This window comes from Thunnus thynnus, chromosome 13 (assembly GCF_963924715.1).
Source record: "Thunnus thynnus chromosome 13, fThuThy2.1, whole genome shotgun sequence".
Lineage (NCBI taxonomy): Eukaryota > Metazoa > Chordata > Actinopteri > Scombriformes > Scombridae > Thunnus > Thunnus thynnus.
Window position 1 is genome coordinate 1,277,970 of NC_089529.1, and position 21,005 is coordinate 1,298,974.

The window sequence follows — 21,005 nt, forward strand, 5'->3', positions numbered from 1 at the left end:
TGCTGTGGTCATGTGGATTTTATTTGACATAGAAAGCTTTATTCAAGAAATAAATTAACACTGCAATTGTCTATTCAATTAATTTAAAATAATAAAGCTGAAGCTACTGACACATGCAAAATGCTCCCAGGAGACTGTCCATAACCTGTTGTTCCCTTTTCCTTTCCACAAAGTTAGGTTGTAAAAAATAGACAAATGAAAAGAGCAAAGCAAGAATCACCTTTTCTCTACACATTACACACTGTTCATAAACACTTATTTTAACACTTTAATATCCTAAAATTAAAAGCATAATAAAAACTGGATTTGTATAAAGTATACAAATATAAAGAATTTTGCTACCTCAACAAATATGAATACAAATACAAATAGTGGGCTCTCTGCACATCCTCATATATTAGTTTTATTTGTGAATATTGTTTGTAGTTTTCTTAGACAATTGTAAAAATTGTACAAAAAAAAAGAAAAAGAAAAAAAAACAAGCAACAAACACATATGAAGTAATTAAACATGGTCACTTCTTACATATTTAAGATTCTTAGTAATTAAGTAAAAGGGGACATCCGTCTACCATTAATTCATAAGTTTAATAAATTGTGTTTAATATTGCAATATTCAACAGGTATTAATCAGAATTGCAAACTGAAAATTAAGCACTCACACTTAAAGTACACTGTTAAATCTTATTGCTTATGCTTCTATACTAATTCCAAAGGTAAATATACAAATGTCACACATTTTGCACTCTGAAATGAAGACATAACTTGACATTGCGACTTGTTATTGTGCTACTGATTGTTAGATACTCAGAATGAGTTAAAAAGTGTCAAAAGAATAGTTTGATTTCAGTTAAGCCATTTCTATAAATCAGGAAACTTGACATGAGGCTGGTAATGTTTAGTTTTCCTGTAATATGGGCTATCCAAACAGAACCTTCCTGTCAGTGTGATACATACCTACATTAACTATTTCAAAATGCTCATCTTATCTTGGTTTGAGTAATACAAGGGATTGAGTCAAATACTTCTTTAAGAAAAGACATTAACACTTATAGGCCTTTGTCTCATCTCTCTTCTGGGCACGGCTGCCCACAGCAGGCACAGGGAGGGCAGCAGCAGCGATAGCAGCATTGCCGGAGCTGACGGAGGAATCCACTGGATGTGTGTGGAGCTGTTTCAGTTTCTTCTACCTCCATCTGGAATGTTTGATTAGCTTTGTCACTGGTTTTCAGTGTCCTTGACACTTTGTCTTTGACCTGGAGTTTCCCAATCTCACTGAGCATCTGAACCTTAAGCTGTTGGAGCTCTGTGTGTTTTTCATCGAGTGTCTTGCAGTCTCTCTCCCAGTCACTTTGACTTGTTCTAGTTAGTCCCTGTTCCAGCTTTGTCTTCTCCAATGATTCCGTTTCTCTCTTTATCCAAGTTCTCTTAACAAACTGATTGATCACCTTTAGTCTTTTCTCCAGGTTGTTTCTCATCTCATGACCCCTGTGCTTCATCTGATCTATCTCCTTCCGTTCTGTTTTCGTATCCTTCCAGATCTTTCGCAAAAAATCTCTTTTAGACATTTTCTCATCTGTAAGATCATCTCGCTCTGCCATTGACAGATCTTCCCTTTCAGTTTTCATGTGTTCATCTTTTCTCTCAAGATCACATGTATCTTCCTTTAGCTTCTCCTTCTCACTTTCAAACTCTTTAATTTTCTTCAGTCCCTGTTTTTTGACATCATGCTCTTGCAGCTTTTCTTTTTCTACAAACACAGTTTGAACAGCCTTATCATGTTTCATTATCAGCACAGGTTTCTCCTCTTTTTGTATCAGGTCATAATATCCAATAATCTTATTTTTCTGTTCATTAAGTTCATAACACTTGTGTTCCAGTATTTTGTTGAAATGCAGTATGTCTCCATATTTCTGCTCTAATCTGTCCATATTCTTTCTAAACTCTTCATATGTCCTTTGATTAAGCTGTTTTAGTTTGTCTCTCAGAGTTCCTATGGAGTTCATTAGATTAGTGAGCTGGTCCTCTCTGATTTTCAGCTCAGGCAGTTCTTCCATTTTCTTGTGTTCAACTAAAAACCTTTCTTTCTCTTCGACATGTGTCTGCAGTTTATGTAGTTTCTCCTTTTCTTGATTTATCTCATAAAGGAGAAGATCAGTGCTTTCTTTCTTCTTTTTTAGCAACTTGTCTTTCTCTTCTTGTATATCTTGTTTATCTCGTTGTAATAAACTTGTCAGACCTTCCTTTACTTTCTCCAATATCTCAGAGTAAGATGTCACATTTTCTTTCTGTTCATCCAGAGCTGCATGCTTCTGCTCTAAAGCACTGACCAGCTTCAATACATCTTCATTCTTTTGTTCTAGTCTGTTGATTTTTGTTCTCATATCTTCACCCATCCTTTCATTGAGATGTTTGAGTTTGGCTGTCAAAGTCTCTACTGATTTCATTTTAGTCATGAGTTCATCTTCTTTCATTTTCAGCTCAGACTTTTCTCCTTCAATTCCTTCTTTCTCATTGGAAAGTATTTCTTTCTCTCTCTCAATGCCCATCTTCATCTGACTGAGTTGTTCTCTCTCTCCACTGATGTTGTTCATGGCAGCTTCAACTTCTTCCTTCTTCTTGTTGAGATCCTTCCTCAAAACTTCCAATTCTTCTATTTCTGCCAGTACAGTTTTCTCACTGGTTTGAACTTCTTGTGTTAGTCTTGTGATCTTGGTGTCCTTGAGTTCTACTTCTTCATGTTTATCTCCTTGTAATATGTCAGTTTGTTTGAGGATGTCAGACCTCATCAGTTCCAAGTCCAGTTTCTCTTTCTTCATCATCTCATTTACTCTATCCAGATCCTCTCTCTGTAGTTTCAAATCATCCTTCAGATTTTCAAGATCTTGTTTTTCCATCTCAAATGTTTGCTTCCATTGATTTTCCATGTCTTCTCTTTGGATGACCATGTTTGAGAGTAAACCTGTCAGACCTTCCTTTACTTTGTCTAATGTCTCAGTGTAACATGTCATGTTTTCTTTCTGTTCATCCAGAGCTGCATGCTTCTGCTCTAAGGCACTGACCACTTTCAGTATGTCTTCATTGTTTTGTTCTAGTCTGTTGATTTTTGTTTTCATATCTTCACCCATCCTTTCATTGAGATGTTTGAGTTTGGCTCTCAGAGTTTCTACTGATGTCATTTTAGTCATGAGTTGATCTTCTTTCATTTTCAGCTCAGACTTTTCTTCTTCAATTCCTTCTTTCTCAATGAAAAGTATTTCTTTCTCTCTCTCAATGCCCATCTTCATCTGACTGAGTTGTTCTCTCTCTCCACTGATGCTGTTCATGGCAGCTTCAACTTCTTCCTTCTTCTTGTTGAGATCCTTCCTCAAAACTTCCAATTCTTCTCTTTCTGTCAGTACAGTGTTCTCACTGGTTTGCATGTCTTGTGTTAGTCTTGTGATCTTGGTTTCCTTGAGTTCTACTTCTTCGTGTTTGTCTTGCTGTAATATGTCAGTTTGTTTGAGGACATCAGATCTCATCAGCTCCAAGTCCAGTTTCTCTTTCTTCACCATCTCATTCACTCTATCCAGATCCTCTCTCTCTTGTTTCAACTCTGCCTTCAGTTTGTCAAAGTCTTGTTCTTCAACAGTGTTCTTTGTCCTCCATTGATCTTCCATTCCTTGTATGTGTATCAACATGTTTGATATCAGACTAATCAGACCTTCTTTCTCTCTATGGAACATTTCAGTATATGCAGACATTCTGTCTTTCTTTTCATCTATGTCTCCACACCTTTGCTTCAATAAAGAGCACACTTTAAGAACTTGTTCATTGAGTTGTTCCAGTTGCTGTAATTTCTTCTTCATGTCGTTCTCCATACTTTCATTCAGCTGCCGAAGTTTTACTCTCAGAGCTTCTATAGATTTCATTTTAGTCATGAGTTGATCCTCTTCCTGTTTTTCCATTTCAGTTGAAAGCTCTTCTCCCTCCATGTCAACTTCAGTCTTCAACTGACTGAGTTGTTCTCTCTCTTCACTGATGCTTTTCATGGCAGCTTCACCTTCTTTCATCTTCTTATTGAGATCCTTTTTCAAAAGTTCAATTTCTTCTCTTTCTGCCAGTATGTTGTTCTTCCTGATTTGCAGTTCTTCTTCTTGTCTTTTTATGTCATCATCTTTGACTTCTTGTTCTTTCTGTTTAAAGGCAATGATGTTCATGACTTCCTCCAGCTGTTCTCTACTTGTCTGAACCTGAAGGGTCAGATCTTTAATGCTGGTTTTCTCTCTGTTTATCTCATCAAACAGGCTGTCTGCATGTTCTTTCTTCTTTTGCAGGTCAGTGTTTGTGATTTCCAGCTTGACTTTCTCTTCTTTTATATCTTGTTTATCTTGTTCTAATATGTCAGTTTGTTTGAGGATGTCAGATCTCATCAGCTCCAAGTCCAGTTTCTCTTTCTTCACCATATCATTAACTCTATCCAGATCATCTCTCTCTTGTTTCAGCTCTGCTGTCAGTTTTTCAAGATCTTCTTTTTCTATCTCAAACGTTTCCTTCAACTGATTTTCCATGTCTTCTCTCTGGATGATCATGTTTGAGAGTAAACTTGTCAGACCTTCCTTTACTTTGTCTAATGTCTCAGTGTAACATGTCATATTATCTTTCTGTTCATCCAGAGCTGCATGCTTCTGTTCTAAAGCACTGACCAGTTTCAATACAGCTTCATTGTTTTCTTCTAGTCTGTTGATTTTTGTTTTCATATCTTCACCCATCCTTTCATTGAGATGTTTGAGTTTGGCTCTCAAAGTTTCTGCTGATGTCATTTTAGTCATGAGTTGATCTTCTTTCATTTTCAGCTCAGACTTTTCTCCTTCAATTCCTTCTCTCTCATTGAAAAGTATTTCTTTCTCTCTCTCAATGCCCATCTTCATCTGACTGAGTTGTTCTCTCTCTCCACTGATGCTGTTCATGGCAGCTTCAACTTCTTCCTTCTTCTTGTTGAGATCCTTCCTCAAAACTTCCAATTCTTCTCTTTCTGCCAGTACAGTGTTCTCACTGGTTTGCACGTCTTGTGTTAGTCTAGTGATCTTGGTGTCCTTGAGTTCTACTTCTTCATGTTCATCTCGTTGTAACATGTCAGTTTGTATGGGGATGTCAGACCTCATCAGCTCCAAGTCCAGTTTCTCTTTCTTCATCATCTCATTCACTCTATCCAGATCCTCTCTCTCTTGTTTCAACTCTGCCTTCAGTTTGTCAAAGTCTTGTTCTTCAACAGTGTACCTTGTCCTCCATTGATCTTCCATTCCTTGTATGTGTACCAATATGTTTGATATCAGACTAATCAGACCTTCTTTTTCTCTATGGAACATTTCAGTATATGCAGACATTCTGTCTTTCATTTCATCTATGTCTCCACACTTTTGTTTCAATAAAGAGCACACTTTAAGAACGTGTTCATTGTGTTGCTGCAGTTGCTGTAATTTCTTCTTCATGTCGTTCTCCATCCTTTCATTCAGCTGCTGAAGTTTTACTCTCAGAGCTTCTATAGATTTCATTTCATTCATGAGTTGATCCTCTCCCTGTTTTTCCCTTTCAGTTGAAAGCTCTTCTCTCTGCATGTCAACTTCAGTCTTCAACTGACTGAGTTGTTCTCTCTCTCCACTGATGCTGTTCATGACAGCTTCAACTTCTTCCTTCTTCTTGTTGAGATCCTTCCTCAAAACTTCCACTTCTTCCCTTTCTGCCAGTACATTCTTCTTACTGGTTTGCAGTTCTTCTTCTTGTCTTTTTATGTCATCATCTTTGAGTTCTTGTTCTTTTTGTTTTGAGGCAATAATGTTCATGACTTTCTCCAGCTGTGCTCTACTTGTCTGAACCTGAAGGGTCAGATCTTTAATGTTGGTTTTCTCTCTGTTTATCTCATCAAACAGACTGTCTGCATGTTCTTTCTTCTTTTGCAGCTCAGTATTTGTGATTTCCAACTTGTCTTTCTCTTCTTTTATATCTTGTTTATCTCGTTGTACTATGTCAGTTTGTTTGAGGATGTCAGATCTCATCAGCTCCAAGTCCAGTTTCTCTTTCTTCATCATGTCCTTCGTTGTATCCAGATCCTCTCTCTCTAGTTTCAAATCATCCTTCAGGTTTTCAAGATCTTGTTTTTCCATCTCAAACGTTTCCTTCAACTGATTTTCCATATCTTCTTTTTGGATGATCATGGTTGAGAGTAAACTTGTCAGACCTTCCTTTACTTTGTCTAATATCTCAGTGTAACATGTCATATTTTCTTTCTGTTCATCCAGAGCTGCATGCTTCTGTTCTAAAGCACTGACCAGTTTCAATACAGCTTCATTGTTTTCTTCTAGTCTGTTGACTTTTGTTTTCATATCTTCACCCATCCTTTCATTGAGATGTTTGAGTTTGGCTCTCAAAGTTTCTGCTGATGTCATTTTAGTCATGAGTTGATCTTCTTTCATTTTCAGCTCAGACTTTTCTCCTTCAATTCCTTCTCTCTCATTGAAAAGTATTTCTTTCTCTCTCTCAATGCCCATCTTCATCTGACTGAGTTGTTCTCTCTCTCCACTGATGCTGTTCATGGCAGCTTCAACTTCTTCCTTCTTCTTGTTGAGATCCTTCCTCAAAACTTCTACTTCTTCCCTTTCTGCCAGTACATTGTTCTTACCGGTTTGCAGTTCTTCTTCTTGTCTTTTTATGTCATCATCTTTGACTTCTTGTTCTTTTTGTTTTAAGGCAATAATGTTCATGACTTTCTCCAGCTGTTCTCTACTTGTCTGAACCTGAAGGGTCAGATCTTTAATGTTGGTTTTCTCTCTGTTTATCTCATCAAACAGACTGTCTGCATGTTCTTTCTTCTTCTGCAAGTCAGTCTTTGTGATTTCCAGCTTCTCTTTCTCTTCCTTTATATCTTGTTTATCTCGTAATATGTCAGTTTGTTTGAGGATGTCAGATCTCATCAGCTCCAAGTCCAGTTTCTCTTTCTTCATCATCTCATTCACTCTATCCAGATCCTCTCTCTCTAGTTTCTGCTCTGCCTTCAGTTTGGAGAGATCTTCTTTTTCCAACAAAAGCTCTTTCTTTTTGTTTTCCATGTTGTCTTTCTGTATTACCATATTTGACAGTAAACCTTTCAGACCTTCCTTTCCTGTCTGTATCAATTGATTGTAAACTGACATCTTGTCTCTCTCTTGATCGAGCTGTGCAAGGTTTTGCTTCATTGCAAGGCATAACCTCTGCAAATTTTCATTGTTTTCTTCTAATCTCTCTATTTTGTTTTTCATGTGTTTATGTGTCTTTTCATTCACCTCTTTGAGTTTAGCCCTCAGAGTTTCAAATGATAATAAGTTACTCATGAGCTCATCTTCTCTCGTTTTCAGCTCAGACTGGTGTCCTTCCATTTTATCCTTCTCCTTCTCAAGTATTTCTCTGTCCATGTCAATACGAACTTTCATCTGACTGAGTTGTTCTCTCTCTCCACTGATGCTGTTCATGGCAGCTTCAACTTCTTCCTTCTTCTCATTGAGATCCTTCCTCAAAAGTTCCACTTCTTCCCTTTCTGCCAGTACATTGTTCTTATTGGTTTGCAGTTCTTCTTCTTGTCTTTTTATGTCATTGTCTTTGACTTCTTGTTCTTTTTGTTTTAAGGCAATAATGTTCATGACTTTCTCCAGCTGTTCTCTACTTGTCTGAACCTGAAGGGTCAGATCTTTAATGTTGTTTTTCTCTCTGTTTATCTCATCAAACAGACTGTCTGCATGTTCTTTCTTCTTTTGCAGCTCAGTATTTGTGATTTCCAACTTGACTTTCTCTTCTTTTATATTTTGTTTATCTTGTTGTAATATGTCAGTTTGTTTGAGGATATCAGACCTCATGAGCTCCAAGTCCAGTTTCTCTTTCTCCATCATGTCATTCGCTCTATCCAGATCCTCTCTCTCTTGTTTCAGCTCTGCTGTCAATTTTTCGAAATCTTCTTTTTCCATCTCAAACATTTGCTTCCATTTATTTTCCATGTCTTCTCTTTGGATGTTTGAGAGTGAACGTGTCAGACCTTCCTTTACTTTGTCTAATGTCTCAGTGTAACATGTCATATTTTCTTTCTGTTCATCCAAAGCTGCATGTTTCTGTTCTAAAACACTGACCAGTTTCAATACATCTTCATTGTTTTCTTCTAGTCTGTTGATTTTTGTTTTCATATCTTCACCCATCCTTTCATTGAGATGTCTCAGTTTGGCTCTTAAAGTTTCTACTGATTTCATTTTAGTAATGAGTTGATCTTCTTTCATTTTCAGCTCAGACTTTTCTCCTTCAATTCCTTCTTTCTCATTGGAAAGTATTTCTTTCTCTCTCTCAATGCCCATCTTCATCTGATTGAGTTGTTCTCTCTCTCCACTGATGCTGTTCATGGCAGCTTCAACTTCTTCCTTCTTCTTGTTGAGATCCTTCCTCAAAACTTCTACTTCTTCCCTTTCTGCCAGTACATTGTTCTTACCGGTTTGCAGTTCTTCTTCTTGTCTTTTTATGTCATCATCTTTGAGTTCTTGTTCTTTTTGTTTTGAGGCAATTGAGTTCAAGATCTCCGCCAGCTGTTCTCTACTTGTCTGAACCTGAAGGGTCAGATCTTTAATGTTGGTTTTCTCTCTGTTTATCTCATCAAACAGACTGTCTGCATGTTCTTTCTTCTTTTGCAGCTCGGTATTTGTGATTTCCAACTTGTCTTTCTCTACTTTTATATCTTGTTTATCTTGTTGTAATATGTCAGTTTGTTTGAGGATGTCAGATCTCATCAGCTCCAAGTCCAGTTTCTCTTTCTTCAACAAGTCATTCACTCTATCTAGATCCTCTCTCTCTAATTTCAAATCATCCTTCAGTTTCTCAAGATCTTGTTTTTCCATCTCAAACATTTGCTTCAACTGATTTTCCATGTCTTCTCTCTGGATGACCATGTTTGAGAGTAAACCTGTCAGACCTTCCTTTACTTTGTCTAATATCTCAGTGTAAAATGTCAAATTCTCTTTCTGTTCATCCAGAGCTGCATGCTTCTGTTCTAAAGCACTGACCAACTTCAATGCATCTTCATTGTTTTGTTCTAGTCTTTTGATTTTTGTTTTCACATCTTCACCCATCCTTTCATTGAGATGTTTGAGTTTGGCTCTCAGAGTTTCTACTGATTTCATTTTAGTCATGAGTTCATCTTCTCTCATTTTCAGCTCAGACTTTTCTCCTTCAGTTCCTTCTTTCTCATTGGAAAGTATTTCTTTCTCTCTCTCAATGCCCATCTTCATCTGACTGAGTTGTTCTCTCTCTCCACTGATGCTGTTCATGGCAGCTTCAACTTCTTCCTTCTTCTTGTTGAGATCCTTCCTCAAAACTTCTACTTCTTCCCTTTCTGCCAGTACATTGTTCTTATTGGTTTGCAGTTCTTCTTCTTGTCTTTTTATGTCATTGTCTTTGACTTCTTGTTCTTTTTGTTTTAAGGCAATAATGTTCATGACTTTCTCCAGCTGTTCTCTACTTGTCTGAACCTGAAGGGTCAGATCTTTAATGTTGTTTTTCTCTCTGTTTATCTCATCAAACAGAGTGTCTGCATGTTGTTTCTTCCTTTGCAGGTCGGTGTTTGTGATTTCCAACTTGTCTTTCTCTTCTTTTATATCTTGTTTATCTCGTTGTAATATGTCAGTTTGTTTGCGGATGTCAGATCTCATCAGCTCCAAGTCCAGTTTCTCTTTCTCCATCATGTCATTCGCTCTATCCAGATCCTCTCTCTCTAGTTTCAGCTCTGCCTTCAGTTTGGAGAGATCTTCTTTTTCCAACAAAAGCTCTTCCTTTTGGTTTTCCATGTTGTCTCTCTGTATAACCATATCTGACAGTACACCTTTCAGACCATCCTTTCCTGTCTGTATCACTTCATTGTAAACTGTCATCTGGTCTCTCTCTTGATCGAGCTGTACAAGCTTTTGCTTCATCAGCTCATTGACTCTATCTAGATCCTCGCTCTCTTGTTTCAGCTCTTCTTTTAGGCTTTCAAGATCTTCTTTTTCCATCTCAAATGTTTGCTTCCATTGATTTTCCATGTCTTCTCTTTGGATATTTGAGAGTAATCTTCTCAGACCTTCCTTTACTTTGTCTAATGTCTCAGTGTAACATGTCATGTTTTCTTTCTGTTCATCCAGAGCTGCATGCTTCTGCTCTAAGGCACTGACCAGTTTCAATACGTCTTCATTGTTTTCTTCTAGTCTGTTGATTTTTGTTTTCATATCTTCACCCATCCTTTCATTGAGATGTTTGAGTTTGGCTCTCAGAGTTTCTGCTGATTTCATTTTAGTAATGAGTTCATCTTCTTTCATTTTCAGCTCAGACTTTTCTCCCTCAATTCCTTCTCTCTCATTGAAAATTATTTCTTTCTCTCTTTCAATGCTCATCTTCATCTGACTGAGTTGTTCTCTTTCTCCACTGATGCTGTTCATGGCAGCTTCAACTTCTTCCTTCTTCTTGTTGAGATCCTTCCTCAAAACTTCCAATTCTTCTCTTTCTGCCAGAACAGATTTCTCACTGATTTGAACTTCTTGTGTTAGTCTTGTGATCTTGGTGTCCTTGAGTTTTACTTCTTCATGTTTATCTTGTTGTAATATATCAGTTTGTTTGAGTACATCAGACCTCGTGAAATCCAAGTCCAGTTTCTCTTTCTTCATCATCTCATTCACTCTATCCAGATCATCTCCCTGTAGTTTCAAATCATCCTTCAGGTTTTCAAAATCTTCTTTTTCCATCTCAAATGTTTGCTTCCATTGATTTTCCATGTCTTCTCTTTGGATGTTTGAGAATAAACCTGTCAGACCTTCCTTTACTTTGTCTAATGTCTCAGTGTAATATGTCATATTTTCTTTCTGTTCATCCAGAGCTGCATACTTCTGCTCAAAAGCACTGACCAGTTTCAATACATCTTCATTGTTTTGTTCTAGTCTGTTGATTTTTGTTTTCATATCTTCACCCATCCTTTCATTGAGATGTCTCAGTTTGGCTCTCAGAGTTTCTACTGATTTCATTTTAGTCAGGAGTTGATCTTCTCTCATTTTCAGCTCAGATTTTTCTCCTTCAATTCCTTCTCTCTCATTGAAAAGTATTTCTTTCTCTCTCTCAATGCCCATCTTCATCTGACTGAGTTGTTCTCTCTCTCCACTGATGCTGCTCATGGCAGCTTCAACTTCTTCCTTCTTCTTGTTGAGATCCTTCCTCAAAATTTCCAATTCTTCTCTTTCTGCCAGTACAGTGTTCTCACTGGTTTGCACGTCTTGTGTTAGTCTAGTGATCTTGGTGTCCTTGAGTTCTACTTCTTCATGTTCATCTCGTTGTAACATGTCAGTTTGTATGGGGATGTCAGACCTCATCAGCTCCAAGTCCAGTTTCTCTTTCTTCATCATCTCATTCACTCTATCCAGATCCTCTCTCTCTTGTTTCAACTCTGCCTTCAGTTTGTCAAAGTCTTGTTCTTCAACAGTGTACCTTGTCCTCCATTGATCTTCCATTCCTTGTATGTGTATCAATATGTTTGATATCAGACTAATCAGACCTTCTTTTTCTCTATGGAACATTTCAGTATATGCAGACATTCTGTCTTTCACGTCATCTATGTCTCCACACTTTTGTTTCAATAAAGAGCACACTTTAAGAACGTGTTCATTGTGTTGCTGCAGTTGCTGTAATTTCTTCTTCATGTCGTTCTCCATCCTTTCATTCAGCTGCTGAAGTTTTACTCTCAGAGCTTCTATAGATTTCATTTCATTCATGAGTTGATCCTCTCCCTGTTTTTCCCTTTCAGTTGAAAGCTCTTCTCTCTGCATGTCAACTTCAGTCTTCAACTGACTGAGTTGTTCTCTCTCTCCACTGATGCTGTTCATGGCAGCTTCAACTTCTTCCTTCTTCTTGTTGAGATCCTTCCTCAAAACTTCCACTTCTTCCCTTTCTGCCAGTACATTCTTCTTACTGGTTTGCAGTTCTTCTTCTTGTCTTTTTATGTCATCATCTTTGAGTTCTTGTTCTTTTTGTTTTGAGGCAATAATGTTCATGACTTTCTCCAGCTGTTCTCTACTTGTCTGAACCTGAAGGGTCAGATCTTTAATGTTGGTTTTCTCTCTGTTTATCTCATCAAACAGACTGTCTGCATGTTCTTTCTTCTTTTGCAGCTCAGTATTTGTGATTTCCAACTTGTTTTTCTCTTCTTTTATATCTTGTTTATCTCGTTGTACTATGTCAGTTTGTTTGAGGATGTCAGATCTCATCAGCTCCAAGTCCAGTTTCTCTTTCTTCATCATGTCCTTCGTTGTATCCAGATCCTCTCTCTCTAGTTTCAAATCATCCTTCAGGTTTTCAAGATCTTGTTTTTCCATCTCAAACGTTTCCTTCAACTGATTTTCCATATCTTCTTTTTGGATGATCATGGTTGAGAGTAAACTTGTCAGACCTTCCTTTACTTTGTCTAATATCTCAGTGTAACATGTCATATTTTCTTTCTGTTCATCCAGAGCTGCATGCTTCTGTTCTAAAGCACTGACCAGTTTCAATACAGCTTCATTGTTTTCTTCTAGTCTGTTGACTTTTGTTTTCATATCTTCACCCATCCTTTCATTGAGATGTTTGAGTTTGGCTCTCAAAGTTTCTGCTGATGTCATTTTAGTCATGAGTTGATCTTCTTTCATTTTCAGCTCAGACTTTTCTCCTTCAATTCCTTCTCTCTCATTGAAAAGTATTTCTTTCTCTCTCTCAATGCCCATCTTCATCTGATTGAGTTGTTCTCTCTCTCCACTGATGCTGTTCATGGCAGCTTCAACTTCTTCCTTCTTCTTGTTGAGATCCTTCCTCAAAACTTCTACTTCTTCCCTTTCTGCCAGTACATTGTTCTTACCGGTTTGCAGTTCTTCTTCTTGTCTTTTTATGTCATCATCTTTGACTTCTTGTTCTTTTTGTTTTAAGGCAATAATGTTCATGACTTTTTCCAGCTGTTCTCTGCTTGTCTGAACCTGAAGGGTCAGATCTTTAATGTTGGTTTTCTCTCTGTTTATCTCATCAAACAGACTGTCTGCATGTTCTTTCTTCTTTTGCAGGTCGGTGTTTGTGATTTCAAACTTGTCTTTCTCTTCTTTTATATCTTGTTTATCTTGTTGTAATATGTCAGTTTGTTTGAGGATGTCAGATCTCATCAGCTCCAAGTCCAGTTTCTCTTTCTCCATCATGTCATTCGCTCTATCCAGATCCTCTCTCTCTAGTTTCTGCTCTGCCTTCAGTTTGGAGAGATCTTCTTTTTCCAACAAAACTTCTCTCTTTTGGTTTTCCATGTTGTCTCTCTGTATAACCATATCTGACAATAAACCTTTCAGACCATCCTTTCCTCTCTGTATCAATTCATTGTAAACTGTCATCTTGTCTCTCTCTTGATCGAGCTGTGCAAGGTTTTGCTTCATTGCGAGGCATAACCTTTGCAAATTTTCATTGTTTTCTTCTAATCTCTCTATTTTGTTTTTCATGTCTTTACATGTCTTTTCATTCACCTCTTTGAGCTTAGCCCGCAAAGTTGCAATTGATAATAAGTTACTCATGAGCTCATCTTCTCTTGTTTTCAGCTCAGACTGGAGTCCTTCTATTTTATCCTTCTCCTTCTCAAGTATTTCTCTGTCCATGTCAATACGAACTTTCATCTGACTAAGTTGTTCTCTCTCTTCACTGATGCTGTTCATGGCAGCTTCAACTTCTTCCTTCTTCTTGTTGAGATCCTTCCTCAAAACTTCCACTTCTTCTCTTTCTGCTAGTACATTGTGCTGACTGGTTTGCAGTTCTTCTTCTTGTCTTTTTATGTCATCATCTTTGAGTTCTTGTTCTTTTTGTTTTGAGACAATAATGTTCATGACTTTCTCCAGCTGTTCTCTACTTGTCTGAACCTGAAGGGTCAGATCTTTAATGTTGGTTTTCTCTCTGTTTATCTCATCAAACAAACTGTCTGCATGTTCTTTCTTCTTTTGCAGCTCAGTATTTGTGATTTCCAACTTGTCTTTCTCTTCTTTTATATCTTGTTTATCTCGTTGTACTATGTCAGTTTGTTTGAGGATGTCAGATCTCATCAGCTCCAAGTCCAGTTTCTCTTTCTTCATCATGTCCTTCGTTGTATCCAGATCCTCTCTCTCTAGTTTCAAATCATCCTTCAGGTTTTCAAGATCTTGTTTTTCCATCTCAAACGTTTCCTTCAACTGATTTTCCATATCTTCTTTTTGGATGATCATGGTTGAGAGTAAACTTGTCAGACCTTCCTTTACTTTGTCTAATATCTCAGTGTAACATGTCATATTTTCTTTCTGTTCATCCAGAGCTGCATGCTTCTGTTCTAAAGCACTGACCAGTTTCAATACAGCTTCATTGTTTTCTTCTAGTCTGTTGACTTTTGTTTTCATATCTTCACCCATCCTTTCATTGAGATGTTTGAGTTTGGCTCTCAAAGTTTCTGCTGATGTCATTTTAGTCATGAGTTGATCTTCTTTCATTTTCAGCTCAGACTTTTCTCCTTCAATTCCTTCTCTCTCATTGAAAAGTATTTCTTTCTCTCTCTCAATGCCCATCTTCATCTGATTGAGTTGTTCTCTCTCTCCACTGATGCTGTTCATGGCAGCTTCAACTTCTTCCTTCTTCTTGTTGAGATCCTTCCTCAAAACTTCTACTTCTTCCCTTTCTGCCAGTACATTGTTCTTACCGGTTTGCAGTTCTTCTTCTTGTCTTTTTATGTCATCATCTTTGACTTCTTGTTCTTTTTGTTTTAAGGCAATAATGTTCATGACTTTTTCCAGCTGTTCTCTACTTGTCTGAACCTGAAGGGTCAGATCTTTAATGTTGGTTTTCTCTCTGTTTATCTCATCAAACAGACTGTCTGCATGTTCTTTCTTCTTTTGCAGCTCAGTATTTGTGATTTCCAACTTGTTTTTCTCTTCTTTTATATCTTGTTTATCTCGTTGTACTATGTCAGTTTGTTTGAGGATGTCAGATCTCATCAGCTCCAAGTCCAGTTTCTCTTTCTTCATCATGTCCTTCGTTGTATCCAGATCCTCTCTCTCTAGTTTCAAATCATCCTTCAGGTTTTCAAGATCTTGTTTTTCCATCTCAAACGTTTCCTTCAACTGATTTTCCATATCTTCTTTTTGGATGATCATGGTTGAGAGTAAACTTGTCAGACCTTCCTTTACTTTGTCTAATATCTCAGTGTAACATGTCATATTTTCTTTCTGTTCATCCAGAGCTGCATGCTTCTGTTCTAAAGCACTGACCAGTTTCAATACAGCTTCATTGTTTTCTTCTAGTCTGTTGACTTTTGTTTTCATATCTTCACCCATCCTTTCATTGAGATGTTTGAGTTTGGCTCTCAAAGTTTCTGCTGATGTCATTTTAGTCATGAGTTGATCTTCTTTCATTTTCAGCTCAGACTTTTCTCCTTCAATTCCTTCTCTCTCATTGAAAAGTATTTCTTTCTCTCTCTCAATGCCCATCTTCATCTGACTGAGTTGTTCTCTCTCTCCACTGATGCTGTTCATGGCAGCTTCAACTTCTTCCTTCTTCTTGTTGAGATCCTTCCTCAAAACTTCTACTTCTTCCCTTTCTGCCAGTACATTGTTCTTACCGGTTTGCAGTTCTTCTTCTTGTCTTTTTATGTCATCATCTTTGACTTCTTGTTCTTTTTGTTTTAAGGCAATAATGTTCATGACTTTTTCCAGCTGTTCTCTGCTTGTCTGAACCTGAAGGGTCAGATCTTTAATGTTGGTTTTCTCTCTGTTTATCTCATCAAACAGACTGTCTGCATGTTCTTTCTTCTTTTGCAGGTCGGTGTTTGTGATTTCAAACTTGTCTTTCTCTTCTTTTATATCTTGTTTATCTTGTTGTAATATGTCAGTTTGTTTGAGGATGTCAGATCTCATCAGCTCCAAGTCCAGTTTCTCTTTCTCCATCATGTCATTTGCTCTATCCAGATCCTCTCTCTCTAGTTTCTGCTCTGCCTTCAGTTTGGAGAGATCTTCTTTTTCCAACAAAATTTCTCTCTTTTGGTTTTCCATGTTGTCTCTCTGTATAACCATATCTGACAATAAACCTTTCAGACCATCCTTTCCTCTCTGTATCAATTCATTGTAAACTGTCATCTTGTCTCTCTCTTGATCGAGCTGTGCAAGATTTTGCTTCATTGCGAGGCATAACCTTTGCAAATTTTCATTGTTTTCTTCTAATCTCTCTATTTTGTTTTTCATGTCTTTACATGTCTTTTCATTCACCTCTTTGAGCTTAGCCCGCAAAGTTGCAATTGATAATAAGTTACTCATGAGCTCATCTTCTCTTGTTTTCAGCTCAGACTTGAGTCCTTCCATTTTATCCTTCTCCTTCTCAAGTATTTCTCTGTCCATGTCAATACGAACTTTCATCTGACTAAGTTGTTCTCTCTCTTCACTGATGCTGTTCATGGCAGCTTCAACTTCTTCCTTCTTCTTGTTGAGATCCTTCCTCAAAACTTCTAGTTCTTCTCTTTCTGCTAGTACATTGTGCTGACTGGTTTGCAGTTCCTCTTCTTGTCTTTTTATGTTGATGTCTTTGAGTTCTTGTTCTTGTTGTTTTGAGGCAATAATGTTCATGACTTTCTCCAGCAGTTCTCTACTTGTCTGAACCTGAAGGGTCAGATCTTTAATTTTGGTTTTCTCTCTGTTTATCTCATCAAACAGACTGTCTGCATGTTCTTTCTTCTTTTGCAGCTCAGTATTTGTGATGTCCAACTTGTCTTTCTCTTCTTTTATATCTTGTTTATCTCGTTGTAACATGTCAGTTTGTTTGAGGATGTCAGATCTCATCAGCTCCAAGTCCAGTTTCTCTTTCTTCATCATGTCCTTCGCTGTATCCAGATCCTCTCTCTCTAGTTTCAAATCATCCTTCAGGTTTTCAAGATCTTCTTTTTCCATCTCAAACGTTTGCTTCAACTGATTTTCCATGTCTTCTCTCTGGATGATCATGTTTGAGAGTAAACCTGTCAGACCTTCCTTTACTTTGTCTAATATCTCAGTGTAACATGTCATGTTTTCTTTCTGTTCATCCAGAGCTGCATGCTTCTGTTCTAAAGCACTGACCAGTTTCAATACAGCTTCATTGTTTTCTTCTAGTCTGTTAACTTTTGTTTTCATATCTTCACCCATTCTTTCATTGAGATGTTTGAGTTTGGCTCTCAAAGTTTCTACTGATTTCATTTTAGTAATGAGTTCATCTTCTTTCATTTTCAGCTCAGACTTTTCTCCTTCAATTCCTTCTTTCTCATTGGAAAGTATTTCTTTCTCTCTCTCAATGCCCATCTTCATCTGATTGAGTTGTTCTCTCTCTCCACTGATGCTGTTCATGGCAGCTTCAACTTCTTCCTTCTTCTTGTTGAGATCCTTCCTCAAAACTTCTACTTCTTCCCTTTCTGCCAGTACATTGTTCTTACCGGTTTGCAGTTCTTCTTCTTGTCTTTTTATGTTATCATCTTTGACTTCTTGTTCTTTTTGTTTTAAGGCAATAATGTTCATGACGTTCTTCAGCTGTTCTCTACTTGTCTCGACCTGAAGGGTCAGATCTTTAATGTTGGTTTTCTCTCTGTTTATCTCATCAAACAGACTGTCTGCATGTTCTTTCTTCTTTTGCAGGTCAGTGTTTGTGATTTCCAACTTGTCTTTCTCTTCTTTTATATCTTGTTTATCTCGTTGTAATATGTCAGTTTGTTTGCGGATGTCAGATCTCATCAGCTCCAAGTCCAGTTTCTCTTTCTCCATCATGTCATTCGCTCTATCCAGATCCTCTCTCTCTAGTTTCTGCTCTGCCTTCAGTTTGGAGAGATCTTCTTTTTCCAACAAAACTTCTCTCTTTTGGTTTTCCATGTTGTCTCTCTGTATAACCATATCTGACAATAAACCTTTGAGACCATCCTTTCCTCTCCGTATCAATTCATTGTAAACTGTCATCTGGTCTCTCTCTTGATCGAGCTGTGCAAGATTTTGCTTCATTGCGAGGCATAACCTTTGCAAATTTTCATTGTTTTCTTCTAATCTCTCTATTTTGTTTTTCATGTCTTTACATGTCTTTTCATTCACCTCTTTGAGTTTAGCCCTCAAAGTTTCAATTGTTAATAAGTTACTCATGAGCTCATCTTCTCTCGTTTTCAGCTCAGACTGGTGTCCTTCCATTTTATCCTTCTCCTTCTCAAGTATTTCTCTGTCCATGTCAATACGAACCTTCATCTGACTGAGTTGTTCTCTCTCTCCACTGATGCTGTTCATGGCAGCTTCAACTTCTTCCTTCTTCTCATTGAGATCCTTCCTCAAAAGTTCCACTTCTTCTCTTTCTGCTAGTACGTTGTTCTTCCTGGTTTGCAGTTCTTCTTCTTGTCTTTTTATGTTGATGTCTTTGAGTTCTTGTTCTTTTTGTTTTAAGGCAATAATGTTCATGACTTTCTCCAGCTGTTCTCTACTTGTCTGAACCTGAAGGGTCAGATCTTTAATGTTGGTTTTCTCTCTGTTTATCTCATCAAACAGACTGTCTGCATGTTCTTTCTTCTTTTGCAGCTCAGTATTTGTGATGTCCAACTTGTCTTTCTCTTCTTTTATATCTTGTTTATCTCGTTGTAACATGTCAGTTTGTTTGAGGATGTCAGACCTCATCAACTCCAAGTCCATTTTCTCTTTCTTCATCATGTCCTTCGTTGTATCCAGATCCTCTCTCTCTAGTTTCAAATCATCCTTCAGGTTTTCAAGATCTTGTTTTTCCATCTCAAACGTTTCCTTCAACTGATTTTCCATGTCTTCTCTCTGGATGATCATGTTTGAGAGTAAACCTGTCAGACCTTCCTTTACTTTGTCTAATATCTCAGTGTAACATGTCATATTTTCTTTCTGTTCATCCAGAGCTGCATGCTTCTGTTCTAAAGCACTGACCAGTTTCAATACATCTTCATTGTTTTGTTCTAGTCTGTTGACTTTTGTTTTCATATCTTCACCCATCCTTTCATTGAGATGTTTGAGTTTGGCTCTCAGAGTTTCTGCTGATTTCATTTTAGTAATGAGTTCATCTTCTTTCATTTTCAGCTCAGACTTTTCTCCTTCAATTCCTTCTCTCTCATTGAAAAGTATTTCTTTCTCTCTCTCAATGCCCATCTTCATCTGATTGAGTTGTTCTCTCTCTCCACTGATGCTGTTCATGGCAGCTTCAACTTCTTCCTTCTTCTTGTTGAGATCCTTCCTCAAAACTTCTACTTCTTCCCTTTCTGCCAGTACATTGTTCTTACCGGTTTGCAGTTCTTCTTCTTGTCTTTTTATGTCATCATCTTTGAGTTCTTGTTCTTTTTGTTTTAAGGCAATAATGTTCATGACTTTCTTCAGCTGTTCTCTACTTGTCTCGACCTGAAGGGTCAGATCTTTAATGTTGGTTTTCTCTCTGTTTATCTCATCAAACAGACTGTCTGCATGTTCTTTCTTCTTTTGCAGGTCAGTGTTTGTGATTTCCAACTTGTCTTTCTCTTCCTTTATATCTTGTTTATCTCGTTGTAACATGTCAGTTCGTTTGAGGATGTCAGACCTCATCAACTCCAAGTCCATTTTCTCTTTCTTCATCATGTCCTTCGCTGTATCCAGATCCTCTCTCTCTAGTTTCAAATCATCCTTCAGGTTTTCAAGATCTTGTTTTTCCATCTCAAACGTTTCCTTCAACTGATTTTCCATGTCTTCTCTCTGGATGATCATGTTTGAGAGTAAACTTGTCAGACCTTCCTTTACTTTGTCTAATATCTCAGTGTAACATGTCATGTTTTCTTTCTGTTTATCCAGAGCTGCATGCTTCTGTTCTAAAGCACTGACCAGTTTCAATACATCTTCATTGTTTTCTTCTAGTCTGTTAACTTTTGTTTTCATATCTTCACCCATTCTTTCATTGAGATGTTTGAGTTTGGCTCTCAAAGTTTCTACTGATTTCATTTTAGTAATGAGTTCATCTTCTTTCATTTTCAGCTCAGACTTTTCTCCTTCAATTCCTTCTTTCTCATTGGAAAGTATTTCTTTCTCTCTCTCAATGCCCATCTTCATCTGATTGAGTTGTTCTCTTTCTCCACTGATGCTGTTCATGGCAGCTTCAACTTCTTCCTTCTTCTTGTTGAGATCCTTCCTCAAAACTTCTACTTCTTCCCTTTCTGCCAGTACATTGTTCTTACCGGTTTGCAGTTCTTCTTCTTGTCTTTTTATGTCATCATCTTTGACTTCTTGTTCTTTTTGTTTTAAGGCAATAATGTTCATGACTTTCTCCAGCTGTTCTCTACTTGTCTGAACCTGAAGGGTCAGATCTTTAATGTTGGTTTTCTCTCTGTTTATCTCATCAAACAGACTGTCTGCATGTTCTTTCTTCTTTTGCAGGTCAGTGTTTGTGATTTCCAACTTGTCTTTCTCTTCTTTTATATCTTGTTTATCTCGTTGTAATATGTCAGTTTGTTTGCGGATGTCAGATCTCATCAGCTCCAAGTCCAGTTTCTCTTTCTCCATCATGTCATTCGCTCTATCCAGATCCTCTCTCTCTAGTTTCTGCTCTGCCTTCAGTTTGGAGAGATCTTCTTTTTCCAACAAAACTTCTCTCTTTTGGTTTTCCATGTTGTCTCTCTGTATAACCATATCTGACAATAAACCTTTGAGACCATCCTTTCCTCTCCGTATCAATTCATTGTAAACTGTCATCTGGTCTCTCTCTTGATCGAGCTGTGCAAGATTTTGCTTCATTGCGAGGCATAACCTTTGCAAATTTTCATTGTTTTCTTCTAATCTCTCTATTTTGTTTTTCATGTCTTTACATGTCTTTTCATTCACCTCTTTGAGTTTAGCCCTCAAAGTTTCAATTGTTAATAAGTTACTCATGAGCTCATCTTCTCTCGTTTTCAGCTCAGACTGGTGTCCTTCCATTTTATCCTTCTCCTTCTCAAGTATTTCTCTGTCCATGTCAATA

General features: G+C 37.4%; 1 protein-coding gene across 1 annotated transcript in view; it reads right to left on the reverse strand.

Annotated features, from left to right (window-relative positions):
* The window catches only part of si:ch211-250g4.3 (nuclear anchorage protein 1), a 43,814-nt gene continuing 22,809 nt past the window's right edge, over positions 1-21,005 (reverse strand). Inside the window, exon 5 of the mRNA XM_067607201.1 lies at positions 1-21,005. This exon is cut by the window's right edge and continues 17,168 nt beyond it. Coding sequence (XP_067463302.1) covers positions 1,064-21,005 — 19,942 coding nt within the window. The 3' untranslated portion in view covers positions 1-1,063.